The 21,588-nt window shown below is 37.4% G+C and overlaps 2 protein-coding genes across 13 annotated transcripts in view; both read right to left on the bottom strand.

Annotated features, from left to right (window-relative positions):
• The window catches only part of LOC5564986 (dual 3',5'-cyclic-AMP and -GMP phosphodiesterase 11), a 425,037-nt gene that overhangs the window by 168,463 nt on the left and 234,986 nt on the right, over nt 1-21,588 (bottom strand). The window lies entirely within an intron of this gene.
• Nucleotides 339-21,588, bottom strand: part of LOC5568834 — a 68,814-nt gene continuing 47,564 nt past the window's right edge. The window contains exons 2-3 of the mRNA XM_001658150.2: nt 15,461-15,697; nt 339-1,356 (exon numbers count right to left, since the gene is read on the bottom strand). Of these exons, the coding sequence (XP_001658200.2) occupies nt 398-1,356; nt 15,461-15,697 (1,196 nt within the window). The 3' untranslated portion in view covers nt 339-397. The remainder of the gene's footprint in view (nt 1,357-15,460; nt 15,698-21,588) is intronic.

The raw sequence follows: 21,588 nt of genomic DNA, 5'->3' as shown, positions 1-21,588 counted from the left end.
TAACGTCCCTACTGGGACAGAGCCGGCTGCTCAGCTTAGTGTTCTGATGAGTACTTCCATAGTTATTTACTGAGATCTTTCTTTACCAATGTTGCTATTTTTCGCATTCGTATATCGCGTGCCAAGTACGATGATACTCTATGCCCGGGGAAATCAAGGAAGTTTCCATTGCGAAAAGATCCTGCACCGACCGGGAATCGAACCCAGACACCTTCAGCATGGCTTTGCTTTGTAGCCGCGGACTCTAACCACTCGGCTAAGGAAGGCCCCACGACTATTTAAAACTATTTAAGTAGCCTTATTTTACCACACATGCTTTTAAAATCAATAATGTCTCATTTCAATTTCAATTATCCATATTTATTTAAAAATATTTAAACGTCAGAACACCAACGGCTCAGTTTCTTACATTGTAGCACGGGGGAACCGTACTGGGAGGTGGTGGAGTTGTGGTGGTAGTCGTCGTAGTCGTTGGACATGGGGTGCTCGGTGCTGGAGGGCAAGGTGATGGTGGAACCGCCACCAAATAGGTCGCCACCTCCTGGATCCGTTGTGCAAACGTTATAACATTTTGCAGGCAGTTCACGAAGTAAGCATAAACCAAATCCTTTCGACTTTTACCATCCCAAGCGGACGTAGCTGCGTCCACGCATTGTTGAGTTTCTGCGGTCAGCAGCTCAGGCTTTCCACACTGCGTGTAGAGATTGTCAAGGGAAAGTCCTTGGACAACATCATAGAAACCCCCTCGGACGAAAACTACGTAGATCACATCCGCAAAGTGTGGTTGATCTAGTAGAATTCCGTTGCTGTAGTTCACTAGTTCGTCCTTTGGTACGTTAACGATGGCGATCGCAGTCTCGATCAACACCTGCTCTTCGCGGAGAGTGTATGGCATGAACTGACGGCTCTGGTTAAGGTTTCCGTACTGACGGAAGTAACATTGGAAGGCCTTGTAGGCAAGCGTTGAATTACTGTCACATGGTGCTTGGGAGTTTTGAATGCAATCTCGAGTCCTGTCAGCGTAGCAGGTGTCTTCCGGAGCAGGATTGAAGAAGTCGGACATGACGGACTCTACGACACCCAATCCGTCCTGCCATCCTTTGAAAATTACCATAGTGCAGTGTATCAGCCTCCGAACTTCCGGGTCGTCAGGGAAAGCATTGGCGGTGTATTCGTCTAAGGTACAATTGGGCACCTCAAAGTATTCACCGCACTCGTGGAAGTAGGAATCGAACTCTTTGTATGAGAAGTAATGATCCAGGCCCAACACGTGCGATGTTGAGGTGAAGCTCAACGCCAGAATAAGACAAGCTGCGGAGATCCACATGGTGACGATTTGATTTCCAAGCCACCGTTCTGTCGAGGGGTAAAAAAGGAAACTGAGTGCGTACTTAAACAAAACTGCCGAAATTAAAATAGTTCTGATAGGTTGAAAAACGTGTGATAACGGGGCCACTTTGCATTGCTAACATTCAGTTATGACCGGGACCGATATGTCGCTTTCAGTTACCAAGTTGTTGATTGTTTATTTTTTAGTTGCAAATATTTAGAAGTTTGGGTTGTATTGCATTCTATCAACACAGTGTAATTAATCTTTCTAGGAAGAATACATATTGTTGTAAGCATTAGAATCAGGGCCTTATTCAAAATAATGGACTGCTTTTGCACCATCTTGTAAGCTACGATTCGAAGATATCACCACCACACAAATTAAGAGGAAATTTTGTTTCCGACAAATCGAAGGCGTAAATCAAGCCAAACTAGCCGCAAGCAGTTTGTGTCTATGGATACTTTTCTGCGGGAGTAGGGAATCACCATTCCGGCCGTAGATTGCTCTTTTCGTCGAAACATTTCGCTTCTGATTGAATTGTTGATAAATCTCGCAAACAGACCTTGTCTGGAGGAGAAGTGATGATGCTCGATTGTACGAGAGCTGTGTTACAACGAGTCATTGGAGTTTTCGCGAAAGACAAATCTGCGATAATTAACTGAGCTAAGGCGTCTGCGAATCTGGTCGATAAAAACGATTTATCCGGATTTTGGAAGCTTTCGGTGGATGACGAGCAAATTAATTTGGGCGTTGTGCTTTGGTATACATATTGCTATGGTGTTTGTTTTATTGCTCCTTTTAGGACGGGTGGATATTTGTTCTGATTAGTTAAGCTGCGAATAAAACAATCCAAATGATAACTTCACGATTAGACCTTTGCATGAGATTACATTTAAAAAGAATCAATTGTAGCGAGAAATTAAGCTTGAACTACGTTTACAAAAAAATGCAAAGACTAGATGGCAAAAAACAAATCCTACATATTAAGCAATGTTGAAGCATGGCCTTATAGCTAGCATGATATGAAATTCTGGCAACAGTGAACGATTACCATCAAAAGAGCCTATAACATGGAAGTTTTAAAGGTACCATTAAATATCCTTAAGCTTAGCTTAGCTTAGCTGACTACACATATCAATGGTTACTGTCATAGAAGTTGCACAAAGAATCAACTAGAAGTTCGGCTGGGATTATCCATAATTTTCTTCAGTGTGCATAATTCAGTACCTCTATTTAAACAGGGTAAATAACGGCACCGGCCACGTCTTTGCATTCAGGTGGGAAGGAATGTTAGTGTGTAACCTTTGCTATTTGTAAACCGCGTTTACCTCGGCATCTCCACATATGTTACTGGGAGGGATGTTTGTTACTGGGGAGGATCGTTGGATCACAGGATTCAGTTTGATAAGCGATTAGACCATGATAAACAATTATTTGTGAGATGTGAACATGCTTATATATAATATTTTCAATTGTATCATATCAATTTCCAAGTAAAAGAGAATAATGTCGATACTTAAAATGACGAACCGTTCAAAGTTTGTTGAGAAAATAGATAAACGCAACATTCCTGCTGCTATCAGGACGAAAGCATGTATTGTCAAATTTTACTCATATGATAAGAAAAAAAACTCGATTGTTTGGACCTGCACAGAACAATCTTATGCTGACACTCACAGTTTATTGAATGAAGTGAACGTTTTGCTATCATATACTTTTAGCGTCGAACCATTCAATGTTTTTTTAATTACGAAAATAAAGATAAAAGTAAAGGGGTGTCATGAAAAGATACATGTAAAACATAAATAATTAATAAGAGTTTATGCCGACACTCACACTGACACTAACGACTAAATGTGCAGTCATACATATTTTACAGATTTAAAAAAAGGCATGAAGCTCACCAATTGATCCTTCATCCTTGATTGAGCAGCCACAATCCACTTTCAGTTTCACTTAAAGCATACAGACCAAGGGCCGATTTCTTCACCTTCACTTAAGCCGTAAACCACGTTTACCCATATGATTAAACTAGGTTTAAGGCCTAAGCGGGGGTGAAGAAATCGGCCCTAACTGAGAAACGCAATTCTTTTTCGCACTCGTACAACGCGGGCCAAACACAATTAGTCTTGATTCCGTCGCTCACACTACAGGAGCATGCAAAGCAATCGAAAGACCACACATTACTCGGTACCATTCAATACTCTTAAGGTTCCAACATTAGAGAACCATTAAAACAGAGCTGCCCAACGTACGGCCCGCGATGAGCTTGGAGAATCTTCTCACATCTGGCCCGTTGACTTTTCTGCCGACTTGAAACTCAAATATATTAATGCTATTTACTTCAAGAATTGTAAGTCTAGTTTGCGAAGATCTGTTTTATGTACGGAACAAACTAAGCTGTTTCAATGATTAGTTTAATTCTATAAGAATTACAAGAACAATTTTTATTCCATTGTTTTCATCAACCACAGTCTCATTGAATAATATCCTGGATTTTAACTGAATACCGGGCATGAATTAAACACGATCCTAAGAGCGATTTAACATGAATCTTTCATAAAGTATTGTAAAGAACTCTTACACAATCTTAAACAAGATTTTTGTCGGAAATTTCAACAACTTTTTCATGTAATCTTGAGCATGATTCCACATAATCCTAGCCATGCTAATCATCTAATCTGGGACATAATGCTCACACAATTTCGGACAGAGTTCTGCCAGAGTGATTCTGTTGAAGTTCTCATAAATCCCTTTGGCAGGCTCCTCGCAAAATCTAAGGCAGGATTCTCTCGTACCAGATTTGAATTTTTACAGAATCCCTGTCAAGTTTTTGACAGAAGCCTGGAACTTACTCATATTTAATGTTGGACATGATTATCATGGCTGTATTTAAATAACAATTTTGTACTGGATTCTAATAAACAAACGAAAATCGAATTTAGTACTATATCATTTAATTTCGCTAGAGTTTGTATCCTTTGACCGATACGCGTATTTCGACCTCAACTGTAAGGCCGTGTTCAGTGTCGTGGGCTAGACTCGACTTGTCAAAGGATACTAACTTAGCGGAATTAAATGGTATAGTACTAAATTCGGTTTTTCGTTTATTTATATGTATTCCACTAAACAGCTCGAGGATTATGTATCATGTTGGATCCTAATGCAATAAAGAAAACCGAATCCTGGGCAAGATAATCTATAAATCCAGGGAAGGACTGTCACATAATCCTGAGCAAGATGCTTTGTAGCAATAACCTTTATTTAAAATCTCCTGCAAACATAACTTAAATGATTCACGTTCGTTCGTTTTAATGAAAATATTGATATTTTTGAAAAGTTCGACCCACCGTACACTACTTTTCTCAAATTAAGCACGCGATTCAAAAAGGTTGGAAGGCCTGTATGAAAATCGTTATTTTCTAAATTGCTAGCCAAATTTGAAGTCCTTGATGTTGCACGCTTTGCAATCCACTGATACACATGTAGCTGGCAACACGGACGGTTCAGTGGCTCAGCGGCTCGTAAAGGAAGAGCGAACTGAACCGAACGAACGGATTCAACGGTCCATTCAATGTTGCACGACTCACGCGCCATGTGTTGTACGATCTTTTGCCTCGGCATTCTCCGTACATTCTTTCCCAGAAACTCGCTCTCACTCTCTTTTTTTTTGTTTGCCTGTAATGTGAGTGCGCGGGGCAAATTTGTCTGTCTATGCTGAGAGCGCTGAGAGCAAGGAGCAGCAGCAAAATTTACTTGCATGTGTGGAGTGGCGTGCAAAGCAAGGCACGTGTCAAGCGTTATAAAAGTCTAGGAGAAGTTGATGACCTTGTCATTCGAATGCTTGTCAATGCTCATACATAATCTACTTTTCTCAGCTATAATTATTCTAGGCCTATAAATCCGAGATACGAATAAGATACAATAGGAGAAAAGAAAGAGTTCGTTCTTTTCAACCCTCAAAGCCCCGGGACAGATCTTTTATTTTCAATCGACTGGTGCTCAGAAATAAATAAGTTTAACGAAATTCGGGTCTAGATATGTTTTTCAACCGGAAATAAATGTTCCCTGGTCACATTTTTTACAACTTTAACAACAAAACCAATGTTTACCGATAGGTGTTAGCCATTTTTAGACATTATTCAACGGACCAAGTTCAGAATACATCATTCGGTTTATTTCCCTGCATGGGACAAAAGACGAAAAATGGTTCCGAAAGTACTCTCCGGGTAGGAGCTTCCAAACATGGTCAGGATTCTGAGGTCACTTCCGGTGAATCTGGAGACAAACATAAATAACAGGTAAAACTAGACATGTGACTGCTCAGACTTCATGAAATAACCTCAGCGTAGCTTTAAGCACATGCTTTTTGCCTGTGCCGATGCTTCGGACATGTGACCAGACAATGACCAGATTTTGAACTCACTTCCGGTGAATCAGGTACAAACATATATAATTGACAAAACTACGCAAGCGACCGCTCAAATTTCGTGAACATACATGTTCTTATGCTTGTATTGATTTCTGTTTGAATTGATACTGCGGCCTGATGAACAGACAATGGCAGGTATAAAGGCATGTTCTTGCAGCAACGCTAAGGTTATTTCATGAAGTGTGAATGGTCGCATGCCTAGTTTTGCCAATTATATATGTTTGTACGTGATTCACCGGAAGTTATTTCAAAATCCATTCAATGTTTGGCAATCTGGTCGAAATGTCCGTATAGGCAAGAATCATATTCTTACAGCAACGCATAGACATAGACGCTTTTGAGCAGTCTCATGCCTAGTTTTGACCTTCATCCATATTTGTCTTCTGGTTTACCGGAAGTGACCCTACAACCAAATTTCCATGTGTTCCTTGACCTCGGCTCCTACCCGGAAAGTACCTTTGGAACCAGTTTTCCGCTTTCGTCCCATGCGAGAAAATAAACCGAATGATGTATTCTAGCCTTGGTCCGGTGAATAACGTCTAAAAACTATCGTTAAAAATTGGTTTTGTTGTTGAAGTTGTAAAAAATGTGACTAGTGAGCACTTATTTCCGGTTAAAAAAAAGTCCAGACTTGTACTTCCGGTTTCAAAACCCCTCTCGCAGGAAGTCTAACTCATCCCATCGATCATAGTGAAAACCGCATTTCATTAATCTTATTTGTTCTTGAGCACCAGTCGATTGAAAGTAAAAGGTCCCGGGGCTTTGAGGGTTAACTAATACTCAGCTCTCATTTGCTGAGATCTCATGAAATTTGTTTGCCGACTTAGCTAAGGCTTGCATTATTTTTTTCTATCTTTATTTAATGGCTTTAACTGGCCACGGCACCTAGTCATACAATCGTAGTGACAAGCTTTGTGTAATCTCTCCGATGAAGTAGACTAAATCCGCCGACGCCATTTAATTGAGAGAATGCGAAAAAAAACAGGTTTAAGGTTACTGGTCTCCAGTGAACCTGACGGCAGACTTCAGCCACAATAACTGGGTCGACTGGGCCGGAATGAAACGAGCAATTTGTTTGATACCGGTGAGGGACCGAATCTTTACGTTGGGAATGAAGGTTAACATATGCGCTAACGGACGATAAAACCGATGAATAAGAAATATGAGTTCTTTAAGAATCTAGATAAGATCTATAATGAGTGCACAGAACAAGATGCCTAAATAGTTATCCCACCGCAAATGCGCATATTGAAAAGTAAACAAAAGAATTCCGTCATTAGAGCGTAAGAATATCCGCTAACACGGCGGCACCCGAGTCACAAATAAGTTTGCTTCTTTTTGAAAGCACACAAGTTCCACTGTTTTTTTTAAGATGTAAAATCAAAAGTTGAGTAAGTTTAGATCTTCATTCATAAATCAAGAATCTCCCTGGCAACAACATGTTCATTCATACTCTGAAGACAATTGAGCAACATGTTCAGAAATGATGTGAAAGTTTATCAAACGTGCACACCAAAAGCTTTTGAATGGTATGAACAAAAAAACGCATCGCTTGTACTATGTTGACTATTTGGAAGACGCGCGTCACGACACAGCACCCCTCTGAAGTGGCTTCCATGAAGCAGCCATATCGTTTATGTTAATTATGAAAATATTTTGCTTCTCACTTAGACAGTATTACATCATAAAACGCGTCTACTATCTGTCTTAAATACACCTGACAAATAACATCCATTTCCAGTACTCATTCCTCATTCAAAATGCATTCCACCGTAGTAGTTTTACTAGCTATGATATCCATCGTTTCCTCAGAAGACGCACAACCCCACCTTCCTCATTACACAATCTATAAGAGTTTTCCCTCTGCACTGGCAGAATGTGCCCAGTACTACGAACTATCCAACTGTTCGTTAAACCGAATCGTTCAGGAATCCTACCCAAATGAACCGGATGTTCGAAGGCTGATACGCTGCGCCCTCATCAATGTTCGCAGCTGGAACGACACCACCGGAGTCCAGGAGCAGGTCATGAACAGTTACTTCAATCCCACACCGGAGGACACGTGCTATCTGAACCGAACGCGAGATTGTATCGAGAGATCCCGGCAGCTTCCGGGGGGAGATCGCGATGTTCAGACTCGAGCTTACGATGCGTTCATATGCTACTATCGGCAGTATGGCAATCTGAACGAAACCGAGCAATTCCTTCCCTTTACCGACGAAGAATCGGACCAGTTGATGATTTCTGTGCTATCGATCACTGAGGTGTCACAGGAAGCATTGGTTCAATTCAGTGAAGGAAATATTCTAGATAATAAGGAGTTTCCAGCGGTCCTTTACACCCTATACGTTCGAGTTGGTTTCTACCAGGATCGCATAGTGCCCCAACATCTCTACATTCAGTTCGGCAATCCGGAGCTTTTGTCTCCCCAGACGGAACAGTGCATTGAAGCTGCGGTTAACTCGCTACCATGTGAAGCCGACGACAAAGATCAAGTGTACCGAATATTCCGGAATTGTCTTGTGGGTATCACGCGCACATTGGAGCTGACGCAGAGTGTGTCCAGACAACTACTCGGATTAGAGCCCTTTTGTGGAAATGGCGATTCCGGGAGTTCAACTAACGCTCCCTGTGCCATTACAGCGAGTCCAGCGTCAACCAGTCAAGCCCCCTATTACAACACTGTTCCGAGATGAAACGGTTGGCAAGCAGTTAGTAATGACATTGAAGAATGTGTTACACTTCCTGCTAGCTGAAGACTAATCTGTGTATAAATAAAAGCTAGGAACCCTATTAACTTCTAAATTTATCACTCTATAAATGGATCTAGTCGTTTCAAATGCCATTCCAAGTTAAATAACTTTCTTCGCCCTCAAAACGACGGCAACGATAGCTATAACATCATTCCACCGCCCCAAATTCCAAAACTTATTCCTGCTGGTGCGTTTAATTCAATTTCCAAGTGATGCAGCTTGCCAACTTAGAAGGACAAGTGCTGCAGTGGAAGAAGCTGGAAGCAAGTTCCTCCCCTCTAGTTGTCGCCAAAAAGGAATGGCACTCGAATTATGTGTGTTACACCGTGATACACTCGTAGGGAAATGAAAATCGGTTTCTTGGGAATTTGCCCACTTGTTTAAATTACACTGATGGGCTGCCCTGTCATGTGCAAGTGAGAAGGAAAACCATGGGGCGGAACATGAGAGTCGTTGAACTAAGCTATAACTATTATAAAGTTAAGCGATTGGTGTAATAGCTTTAGAACATTCTCTGTGGCACCCAAGGGTAACATACAGAGGAGTAATTTGTTGCAATGTCGTTCGTATAGTTCACAGTTTGTGTTCTGTAGCAACAAAAACGATGGCGAAACCATTTTTTATGGAGCGAAAAATATTATTTTGTCACAAATCATCCATAACAATTAACGGTTTTTTTTCTGAAAGTTGCACGATGTTGGTTGGAAAGTGATTGCACTTGGTGAGGATCCAAAAAAAATCTTAAAAGTGTGTCGTCGATATGTAATAGCTTTATAGCATTAATTTTGCTTCCTATTAAGACAAAATTAATGCCAGTTACCTTTAGTAACAGTAAGCGTTGAAAAAAATATTTTCGGTTGTAAACGTTCAACTCTTTTACTACCACGGGGGAGAAAACTTACGCTTACAACAAGGGGTCCAGAAAAAGTTAAAAGTCCAAATTTGACAATGCATATCTCCGTCGTTTTCTAAGCGATTTTCAATTTATTTTGCAGCAATGGAATTAGCCACTTTTCGACTTCAATAACAATTTAAAATATGTTTAAAAAGATAGTATACCCAAAGTTTTTTTTTTAACAAAATGTTCTTCTTAGTGTTATTTGGTATGGATTTGTGGCACAAATTAAGCAATTTAACAATATTTAAGGCGGTAAATTATGGTTTCCTTGATGAAAATAAGTCCCGGAACCACAGTTCACATGTTTAAGTAGAAATATAAATTTTTGATTACACTCGAATTGTTTACCCCTGTTGTTAAATCTTTTTACCTGTAAATCAAAATTCGACCCTGTGACATGTAGTGATTTGCTACATGAATTTGATTGCAGAATCCCAGCAAACATTTTTGGGCACAAATATAAATTTTTGATTACACTCAAGATATCAGTTAATTGAAAACGATAAAGAATTTAATGTTTTTACACTGTTTGCCTATAAAGGCAAACTTAAAGAAATAACTGGTGGATTTCGCGACTGAAGCAAGACTGCTGAAGTCTATTGAATATATTTATGCAGAAATATATGTTTTTGATTACACTCTAAATTGATTTAAATTTTAAAATTTACGAATATTCCATTTGTTATACTATTTTCCAATAAATCAAAATTTTATACGATGACATCTTGTTTTGTCGCTACAAATTTTATTATAGAAGTCTGGTGAACATGTTTGAATAGAAAATAAAATTTTTGAGTGCATTCAAACTTTATTTTAGGCCAAAAACTACAAAATCGCAAATCAAAAATTAAAAAACAATTTATTCGACTTCCACGTTCACCGACAAACGATCCGGAGAAATTTTGAAGCTATTTTTATTTTATTTCTTGGCGAATAATATTTGTATTTTTGTCATGAATTGTGCTTTAGTTAGTAACTGGTAATAATTGTTAAACTAGAATGAGTTATTCATCACTTGAATCCGTTTTTCCTGTTGATGTTATCCAATTAAATAAATAAAACAAAGACTTGTAATTTTTATCATATCAATAAGCTTATAAAAGTTCATTGAAAGTTGCTGGTTGTAAATAGAAAATTTTTATTATACTTGGAGATATTTTACTGGAATTACGAGAGAGCATATTCTAACTAGTTGTTGTTAAACCAAACTTTAATGCGATCACTCGTCAATTGTTTTATTTCTGTATAAACATGTTATGCAAACAAACTTAGGTCGAAAAAAAAACATGTTATCGCTTTGAGCTTTGATTTAAGGTAAAAAGAGTTTAAATAATTTGATGTTTCCTAGTTTTTAAAGTAAAATAAATTTTGAGTGTAATCTAAACTTCAATTCTTGCTCAAACATGTTCACTAGACATCTAAAGGCAAATTATTAAAAAAATACATAGAGTAAGGTGCGGCAAAACTTCGACCTTAGTGGTATAATCAAAGTTTCCAGGAAAACAATAGCAGTTGAAACAAAACAAATACCATACAGTGAACCTTCAACATACTAGCTATAATTTTGCTTAACAAACTTGTGTCAAAATATTTACCCATTTTTAGTTATATCAGTTTCAAAATTGATTGTCTTATTCGAACTTTTGCCCCACCGGTGGGGCAAGAGTTCGAATCTAGTGTGGGGCAAAAGTTCGCAGGGTAAAACACAAAATATCGATCCTTTTATGACAGGCATACTTTACACCAGCTGTGAACTTAAGTTTGCCGAAAAATACACACTAAATTGTCATCAAAAAATTGCCCAAAACCGGGTTAATTGTAATATACTCAAAAATAGCAGTTTTTCGCAAAACTAAGTGGAAATGTAAAATTTTGGTGACAGTTCTCACACGATCAGACAAATTTAACTACATTTGAAGATAATATGTGGATTTTTTCCGTTATTTTATACATGGGTCAAACTTTTGCCCCGCTGCACAATGGTCCGAAGGCAGCCAAAACCTTAAAAATCAAAGTTGTTTTATCCGAACAGTAATATTTTTCCCGGCTTTCTTAACACTTCTGTGGTTCAAATCCAAAGTATGAAGCAGATTCATTGGATTTTGAATTTTTTACAGCTCCTTGAGTGGACCGTGGACATGATTTTTCAAGAAAATTTATATTTGCGATCCATTCCCACAAGGCATTTATGAATTAAAAGAGAGCTCAAGCCGCAATGGTATCTTCAGAGAAGTTGTTTGTGTAAACATAAAGTACACCTGAGTTGAATACAAATTTTCATTAAATTCATACAAAGTGAATTACAGAAAAAATTGTTCAAAAAACATATATTTTTATATAAAAGTACCTTAAGACATTAGTAGCCCGCGAATGCCCGCGATGAGAATAAGTTCATTCGAAAGCTAAAAATAAGAGATTTCAAGTAAGGTACAAATTATTCTGCGAAAACTTGCGATATACCACTTTCAACGCGTTTGAAGGTGTACGGAGTGCAATCTAATTAAATAATAATAATCCTGTGATACGCTAGTACGTGCATTGCAATCGCAGTAGCTATAAATTGCATCCCGAGAAGGAACGAAAAACTCGCTCCTATCTTCTTTCTGGCGTTACGTCCCAACTGAGACAAAATCTGCTTCTAAACAGGCAGGTGTTCTTATGAGCACTTCCGCAGTTTTTAACTGAGGACTTTCTTTGCCGATTGACCATTTTTGCATGTGTATATCGTGTGGCAGGAACATTGATACTTTATGCTCTGGAAAGTCGAGAAAATTTACTTTAACAAAAGATCCTCGACTGGTGGGATTCAAATCCACGATTCTCAGGTTGGTCTAGCTGAATATCTGCGCGTATACCGCTAGGACTCTGGGCTCCTATTGTACAATATTTTGGTTAATTGAATATTTTCCACAGCTATATTTGATATTATTAGGGTATTGAAGTACCGTAATCCGGGGTACCATTGATCAGCGGGGTAACATTGATCGGAATGACTCATCTCGTAAAGAGTTCGTATCATCCTATATTGATGGAACATTTCCAAATCACGAATGGTGCTTCTCTTTCTTATATTCATTAGCTAATGTAAGTGGGGATTTTTGCGAAAATTCCGTTTACATTATCCGTAAATTTGTCAACTTTTCGAAACAATGATTTCAATGGGTAAGGATGACACTACCGAAGATTCATATCTCACATAAGTTCTGCAAACGATATGAGCAAGTAAAATGCGGTTCTTACTAAAAATGGCATCGCTGAAAACGATTCCGTTGTCAAAACTTTCATAAATATGCTCAATTGAGCAACATTAACGAATTACTGTAAAGAATATAGAACTCCCTTAGGAAATTGCCTACCTTTAAGCGTATTCCGTGGTTCGAGTTGTTTTTAATTTTAATATGACTCAAAAAGTAAATGGCTTGTAAGCGTTTGGCTTTCATATTCGGCTGCGGGGACCATGATTTAAGTAAGTAACGATGTTTTCAATATTACCGAACGTTATTTACATAGGTGATCAATGTTACCCCATATCAGCTAAATCAAAAAATCACTTAAAACATTTTTTTAAACATACTTAAATCTTTCAAAAAACAAAATGCAGTATATAGTCACGAGCTATGGGTGTCAGTACTTATTTTAAAAATATAAAACTTGCAACATTTGCATTTTCAAACAAAATATTTAAGAAATATTCAAAAATATGATCAATGTTACCCCGGATTACGGTACTTTTAATTTAAATTAGAACTGTCACTTAATAATATAACAAATTTGCTAATTATGTCGGCTTATTTGGATGGTTGAATGAAGCTATTTCCTTCGACATGCAGCCTCCAGATAAAATGAAACAAATTTTGAAAAATCATTCCTTACGTGGACTTGATTTTGCTGTTAAAACAAATATGATAACAGACTGAAGCTTTAGACATGACAATCATGCTGAAATTGATTAAATGGATGATACTTGCATCAAGGCAGGGTTAGATCTGAGATATTTATGGACAAATATGCATGAAATTTTCACTTATTTTTTTCAGACATCACATAAATTTCAACATATATTTTTGAGTGATTTATCCAAACGAGTTCATTGCAGTGTTTTATTTGACAAATTTGAAAAATTGGCGTATTAAATATATAAGATGGACATTTAGACGAAGTGAACATGTTTACTTATGAGGGTTTTTGTGTAGAGCTTCCATATCTTTAGATGAATAGTTTTTTTTTTTGTCAAAAATTTCACTTTAGTCTAGTTGTTTTTTTTTTATTGGAGTTGAGCAAGGAAAAATTACTCACAAATATATGTTGAAATTCAAGTAATGCCTGACATGCTGTGAAAATGTCATTTCAATCCATCAATAAATAACTGAGAACTACCCGACCCAAGTTGACCATTTTGTATGGGAAATTGAAAAAGTTGAATATGTATTGTCCAAACCTGAATATTCTAATTATCAGTCCAAAACAAGAAAAAATCGAAAACAAAAGTCCATAATAGTTAAATATTGCAAAATATATGCCAAATATATGATTTCAGCTATATTAAAGAGAGTTTTAGGTTTTGTCCGACATTTGTTCTAGATCGAACCACTGTGCGCTGATTCGAACTTTTGCCCCACTATGGGCCAAAATTGTTTTCAAGCATTTATGCAAAATCTAATACACTTCAAAGCAACCTTATGATAGGCCTAGAAACGCCCTTACATAAAATATTGAAAAAGATTTTATCTTCATTTGATTCCATGCTATGAAAATTTGACCAAAAATTACAATATTCACGTCGAAAAACAACAAATAGCTTTTCCAAATCTCAATCGATTTCTATGATATTTGGAGTAAAAGTCTCTTACTTGAATCGCATTCGAACCACAATGACATTTATAAGATTTGTTTTGAATTGAGCTAGAAATCTTAAAAAGAAACTCTTACCCCACTCGAACTTTTGCCCCACTTTACTCTATCATTGCTTGTTTTTAATTATGAATCGTGGTTTACGGCTTACCAGCCGATCGGAAGTTTAACACACAATAGAAACCTCAGCCAGCGCAGTTGCTGGCTAGTGTAGTGTGCTATTCCTATACCTAAAAAACAATGCGCTCTCGGGCTAGGCATTGGATATATGTAGAAAGCGTTGTGTTTGGATGGGCATCTAATTCTTCCGAAAGAGGTGCATTTTGCGAAAAAGGACCACTTGATTATTGAGCTGAAATCTAATTCAGGTTAACTTCTGCGTTCATAAGTCCTCTCATGGCGTAGGGGTAACGCGCCCTAACTAGAGATCAGGGAGTCGTGAGTTCGATTCTCACTGAGAAGACGTGTAACTTTTTTGCAAAACTTCACATCAATTTGTCCATTTAATCCAATTGCAAAATATATGTAATGTTTAGCTTTCGGTAGTTGTTAAACTTCCACTCGGCTGGTTAGCCGTCAAACCACGATTCATAATTAAAAACAAGCAGGTAATATTGTTTTTTTTTCCTGTCAGCCAAGGGCGGAGTGGAGGGCAATAGTCCCTTTCAGCTACCCTCTGGGAGTTTTCGTTTTAGAAACACAACCAAAGTATGATTTTAAATTATTATGTTGACACATTGCATCCATAATTGGTATACTTACCCTACTACGATATTGAGTAACAAGTTTTCTTTAAGGTGAAGATACATCGATGCCAAACATCGAATTCTAAAGAATACTAATCCAGAGAACCAGAAATCCGTTCGGGCTGAAAATTGAATCCATTGGTCAGCATCAGAAGTGACCAATCGATAAAATCATCAGCCAAAACAGTTGTCTGGTTCTTCAGATTAGTGGTTTTCAAAATTCGAGGCTTGGCTTCCCTGCATCTTCCCTTTAAACGACAATGGAATGTTTAAGGCAATTCATTCTGCACCTTCGATATCTAATTGTAGATAAACTGTACAGTTCTGCCCAAAACTTGAATACTATCCACCCCATCATTATCGGTAAACCGCAACCCAAAATCCCTCTCGATTTTCGAATGCTGACATCCGACAACGATCTGATTCGATTTCCTTCCCACCGACCATTACCTAGTTTTTGAGCAGCCTTCCAATTGGAGCCGAGCAGTGTGACCGCGTCATGCGTCCTCCAAAGCCGGTGCTGCTGCAAAGTGTGATAGTAAAAGTGGTGCTGCCGGTACGCTGCCGACTGGTAATGGCCTCCGCCTCCTCCTGAAGCGCCACCAGCGGAAGAAGTGCTGGGCTGATCCTGAACCTGCAGCAGCAGGTCTTCGTCTTGGCCCGCCTTCCGATGCTTGCGTTGCGAATCTAGAAGTACACAAACGGGGAGACGTACGAAATACGGAAAAAGAACTCTCTGTGGTTCGCTCTTATTTGCGGTGACGACGGGACGGATGGTGCTCTTTTGGAAAGCTTGAGGAAATCTAATTATAAAATAGTCTCTGGTCAACCACATACACACATGCATACATGCACTTTGGTATAGGGCATGCGGTGAGAGTAGATGAGAAAAGGAATGTTGGAATTACACAGAAAATCATTCCCCAAAGCCGATCGGATGTGTGGAATGGAAGGAACCATAGAAACGACACATGAACTGCAATGAGATAAAAAAGCTGAGGAGTAGACTGGTTCAAAGTATAAAAAAAATAATTTGTTTTTTTTTTTGTCATCAATCACAATTTTGTTGAGAGTTGTGTAAGACAAGGAATGAATTTTAGGCAGACCCTAGATAACACATATTTTTAATGTCAATACTTTTCTTCACTATTCAAGCTTTAGTTTAAGTCAGCCACGTGGGATGGCTCTGCACAAAACTCGTTAATTTTTATGAATTCGATTAAAACAAAAAACCCGACGAACTCAAAATATACTTCACCTCGGCTGCTATCGGCTGCCGAGATTAAAATGAGAGGGGAAATGAGGGGAAATTCATATCAAAATTTCCTGATTTCATCTCAATGGTTGTCTCAACATATTGATGTCACACCAAGAGGACATCAATAAATTGAAGAGTTACATTAATCCATCAATATATTAATATCGTCCAGGGGCAGCGTTACACCCTAAGACCCTCCTTTATAATTGATATGTGTGCACCGTTCTTGCGAAAGTTCTTGAGAAAAACTCTTAGCTTCCAGAATATTTGTCGATTTAAACCATTGATCACCTAGTTTTGGAGATATTCTGATAATTCTTGGGAGACCATAACTCTCCATATAAATTTTCTTCGTTTTAGTCTATCTAACAGTAATGCATTCCAGGTATTAAGATGAAACATCTAAGAATCCAACATCAATATTGTACCGAAACTATAAGGGCGAAGGAAGCCACAGACAGTAGTTTAATTGTAATGTTGGTCTTATGCAATAGTAGAAAGTTTATGGCAAAGAAAATCAGTTTTGCTCACTCACTATTTTTTTGAGATTGGCGCCTTTAAAAACGCGTGTAAGGACGTGACCAATGTATTGCATTGTGACGAATCTAATGATGGCAATGTTGAGATGTTTCGACCCTAAGGGCATCTAAAAAAATCACGCAAAATGGTTGGGTTGTCTACAATAAATCTAAAAATTACTAAATTAATTGTTTTCTATATTTTTACATTTCTAAACGGCATGGGCGTTACCAATGCTATGATTTCATTACTTCATGATGATTATTTCAAAGAGGTGCACCAATTTTATTTATTATCATGACTTGAACTTTTTTTCTCTTAGAGTAGAGGTTGAAATTTTTCAACTGATGTAAAAAGATCTATTTAAGGGTTTTCGTTATTATGTTATGAATTCTTTTGCTTAGGTAATCCACTTTTGGCACCGGCACTCTAGTGAAATATTATCGAATATTGCAGAGAAGATTTTTTTTCAAAATTAATGATCCACGACCCAAACTTGAACCAGTCTAATGGAACATGCAGCACCATAGGATCTCATAGGTGGAATGCAGTCCACTGAGAGTGTACCAGAGTGTGGAAATCGCACGGAAAGACAGGCGGACAAGGACAGAAAGGATTTGAGTACATCGGAAGCTGGGAGAGGGTTGCGTGTTACACGAATAAGTGTTAAACATTCGAAGGAGCCTCAATGGAGAGCCCGATGACGGAAACGGAAATAGGACAAGTGACGTTGATAACGATAAAGAGAGTTTACGGATGACTAAAAGCTGGTGACGACTTCATGTGTTATTTTAAGAGATGATTATGATAATGAGTTATGTAGAAATAATAAACAAGTGTGTTCAAAATTTGATTACCAATTATCGAAGATACTCCATCATGCTGAGCATAATTATTAAATACATCAGAACATAGTACCATTTTCCTCATTCTATTAGTAACAACATCAATTTCAGTCTTGACCAGATCCAACGGATCTGCATACTCTGCAACCACATATAAATGTCTTCTGTGTGACATCAAAGCTAACTTCAATACCTATCCAGTATCTGCGCCTTCTCGCTTGTTGTCATTGGTGCATTCAATACTCGTAGAGGAAAAGTGGATAAAGATGCTATGCCAACAATTTACTTCCATTTGATTTTCATTCCGATCGAAATTAATGAAAGGGGTTAATAGTGACTGCAGTAACGAACAGAATAACGCTAGCCTAGGCAATTCAAAAACATGATCAAAATTCTAAAACTTGATGAAAATTTAAATGTTTTGTTGACAGAATTTTCTATGTAATCGTAATTCTGATAATCTTTTTTTTAAATTAACAACATATACCTTTCAACATGATTATTAAGTTGGTAAGAGAATGTTGTTTGTTGAACAAATTATCCATTAAAATGTATTATTTTCAAAACCAAATTGTTTAAAAAAAATCAGAGGGGGTTGTGTACAGAACACGACCGCATGACGTTAACTACGCCAAGTGATTTTTTGCATTTGAATTTTAGTCGATTGTCATAGTTGCAGCCTTCCTTTAGTTCAAACTCTAACATAATATCGTGACGGTCGCAACATTTTAGATTTTCAATTGACACCCAGTATATTGCCGTAAGACGTAGTTAACGTCAAAAGAAGAATGCGCGAAGAAGCAGAAATTGGTCTGCTTTTATAGTGCACTAGCCAACCCAAAAGAACGTGGAAGACAATATGAACGAGTTTGGTTGCGTAAGAAAGGGGTCGATATTTTCCCAACTTACGACAGTCTATCGTCAAAATCAAAAAATTTCTCCATTTGAGTAAAATGTTGTATAAATTTCCGACTGATTGGTGTAAAAATATTGAAAATCTACCGATAAATGGCTGAGTTATTACCATTCAAAATCTTACATAATTTCGTGACGGTCGCAACATTTTAGATTTTAAATTGACACCCAGTATATTGCCGTAAGACGTAGTTAACGTCAACATGCGAATCGCAAAAATTTAAAGATTCTGTCTGAATAGCTGTATACCGAAATTAAAGAACTATTTCAAACTACAATCTTTTCCATAGCTTTCTGTCAAATAAGAAAAAATAGTGATGCGTAGTTACTAAAAATGTAAATGTGTTTCCATAATTTAATCTTTAGAAGGATACTTTAAGGTCTCATTGTCTTGAAATAGATTTATAGATAATAGTATTGATAAAATCCTGAGAATCAGTTTCCAGCAGAGCCATCTTACCCTCCTAAGTTCATTTGATCCTCCTCTCCCAACAAATCGTGACGCTTCAAAAGGAATTGCATACACGAGCCAGACAAAGGATTCGTAGAATCGATTCCATCCTACATAGTAGGAATGCAGTTTATTCCGTTTTAATATCCAGTTATATCAGAAACAGTCCTGCCATGATTGCGTTATCTTACGTTTGAAGTGAGATCCCCCATTGCAGTGGTTTCACGATATGATTTGCTTTTGCTTTCCGGGACAAATCAATGATTGAATTTCCAATAATCATTGCTCGCTGCTGATGGCCGTTTTGCTTGTGCATCGTTTGTTAGTTCAATTGTATATGGGGAATATTTCACTGAAAACAGAATACCATGGCATACGCATTGCTACTCCGTGATTGATCGGAACTTGTGAGAATTGCCCTTCGATCAAAATGAGTAAGGGATGAGACTTTCCGCTTCCTCTCATCGTGGACATTTTATTAGCTCTCATATTATTATCAATAACGGCGCCGGCCAAGTCCTCACAGTCAGTTGGGATGAAGAAGGATTGTTAGTGTTGTGATTTTTGCTTCTAGAGACCAAGAATACCTCTGAATCTAAACAATCACCACGAGGAGGGTGGTGTTGATTAGTGAGAGAGGAAACAGATCTGGGAGTCACCTTTGGTCGGTGATGCGATCCATGGATAAAGAGGAAAAATAAGACTCTTACTTAAAATTAGTTTTGCATTTCTGTCCCGTGATGAACCACCCATAATTTGTTTCTAGATTACGTAAGCGTAATGTTGCCACGATAAAAATGTGTTATCATAAGCATTAAAGTTGCTCATCAGTAGGCAATCCATCCTCAACTGTTTACGAATATATTTTATCAATCGCACAATACAAACCGGACACGATTGATCTTGATTCTGTAGCTCACTCCACAGAAACATGCACTGAAATCAAAAGACCACACAGTGCTCTTGAACAATATCCAAAAACGCGAAAACACATTTCGTAGAAACATATTTCTTTTAGTACCGTCGATGGGGGTGACAATGGGTCTGGAGGGTGAGATTGGGTCAAAACGGAAAAATATTATTTATGAAATATTTCAGCTTATAACGTTGATATTACTTATATTAATAATTCATATTTGAGGGAACATATTTTTACATATAAACCATCACAATGTACATTTTTAGAAATAGTAGTTTTTGTTTACTATATCTATAAACTTGTATGTTGAAATAAGATAAAATTTACAACATTATATTTCTCCTGTGCAAAGTATTACGCATGTACTTTCAACTCTATCGTTATATTAGTAGAAGGTTTAAAGTCTTTCCATTACACGTCAAACGTATTTTCCGGAATCTATTTGATTTTTCAACAAAAAATTCATGTTTTTCGGTACGGTGTCTAAAACATCAAAAATGGGGGTGAGATTGGGTCAAGCAAGAACGACAGTAAATTAAATTGCAAGTCTTTTTTTGACATTTTACGGTGCCGGTAGTTCTCTTTTTCATCAAGATGTGTTTATTCTTTCAAAATACAGCACCTCTAAAACATCAAACTAGTCTTCTTGAGGATTCCGTGCATTGAATAACAATGCAACGCATTTTGACAACTTGTCAATCCAGCAACTGTGTTTCGTGCGCAGAAACATCGTAAAATTTTATCAAATGGATTGTTTTTTTTTTAATTTAATTATTTATTAGTGTTCATATTATAGAAACATCTCCTGGAAGTCACAAATGAGTTGGAACACTGAAATATCGTGATTATGACGTCAACATTTGCCTGAAATGTGTTGATCGTAGAATGTCGCTCTGAAATTTAACTATTTGCGAAGTATTAAAATAATCACTGTTTCAGTACGCCTTTGGGGAAACTGAATAGGCTTCATGGCAATGGGGAGGGGACTTTGAAGACAATTCGAGTGGGAAAAATAGAAAATTTATGTAAACTTGACGATGAATGTTGTGTTTACATATTTTTTCTCATAGCTCTTTAATTTTTTTGTATAATCGTTCTTTTAAGTGGGCTTATCATACTTGTGAAACATCTTAGATATTTTATCATCTTGTTTGCATCGTATTTCATCAATATTCTTCAGCTGTGAATGGTTTTGCAATCATATTATCAAAAACAAGTTATTTCAATTACAGTGACCCAATGTCAACCCCTCTATGGGGTGAGATTGGGTCATTTTTCATTCACTTGTGGTGCAGCTGTGAATAAATATTTTTCTTCAATGTTTTGAACAGTTGTTAATGTACCATCAAAGTACATACACATCAAATTTGAAGTTTATTGGAGTTAAATTGCGATAGTCATTCAATAAATAAATCCTACATATCCCTTTTTGACCCATTGTCACCCCCAACGACGGTAATTGGTTTAAGAGTTTGGCCGTTTTCCAAAGATAGTCTGCTTAAATTTTGAATAACTAAGTATATAAAATGACTTATTTAGTCAAGGTCTACTACATATCCAAAAAGTTAAAAAAGTTCTACCAGTTTCTACAATCATTTGGCGCGACATGGTATCGCAAATGAAAAGTGATAAAAAATTTCAAGTTCATACGGATAATTGTGGTTGAAGAAG

This window comes from Aedes aegypti, chromosome 2, assembly GCF_002204515.2.
Source record: "Aedes aegypti strain LVP_AGWG chromosome 2, AaegL5.0 Primary Assembly, whole genome shotgun sequence".
NCBI classification, from domain to species: Eukaryota; Metazoa; Arthropoda; class Insecta; order Diptera; family Culicidae; genus Aedes; species Aedes aegypti.
This window is presented reverse-complemented; position numbering and strand designations above follow the sequence as displayed.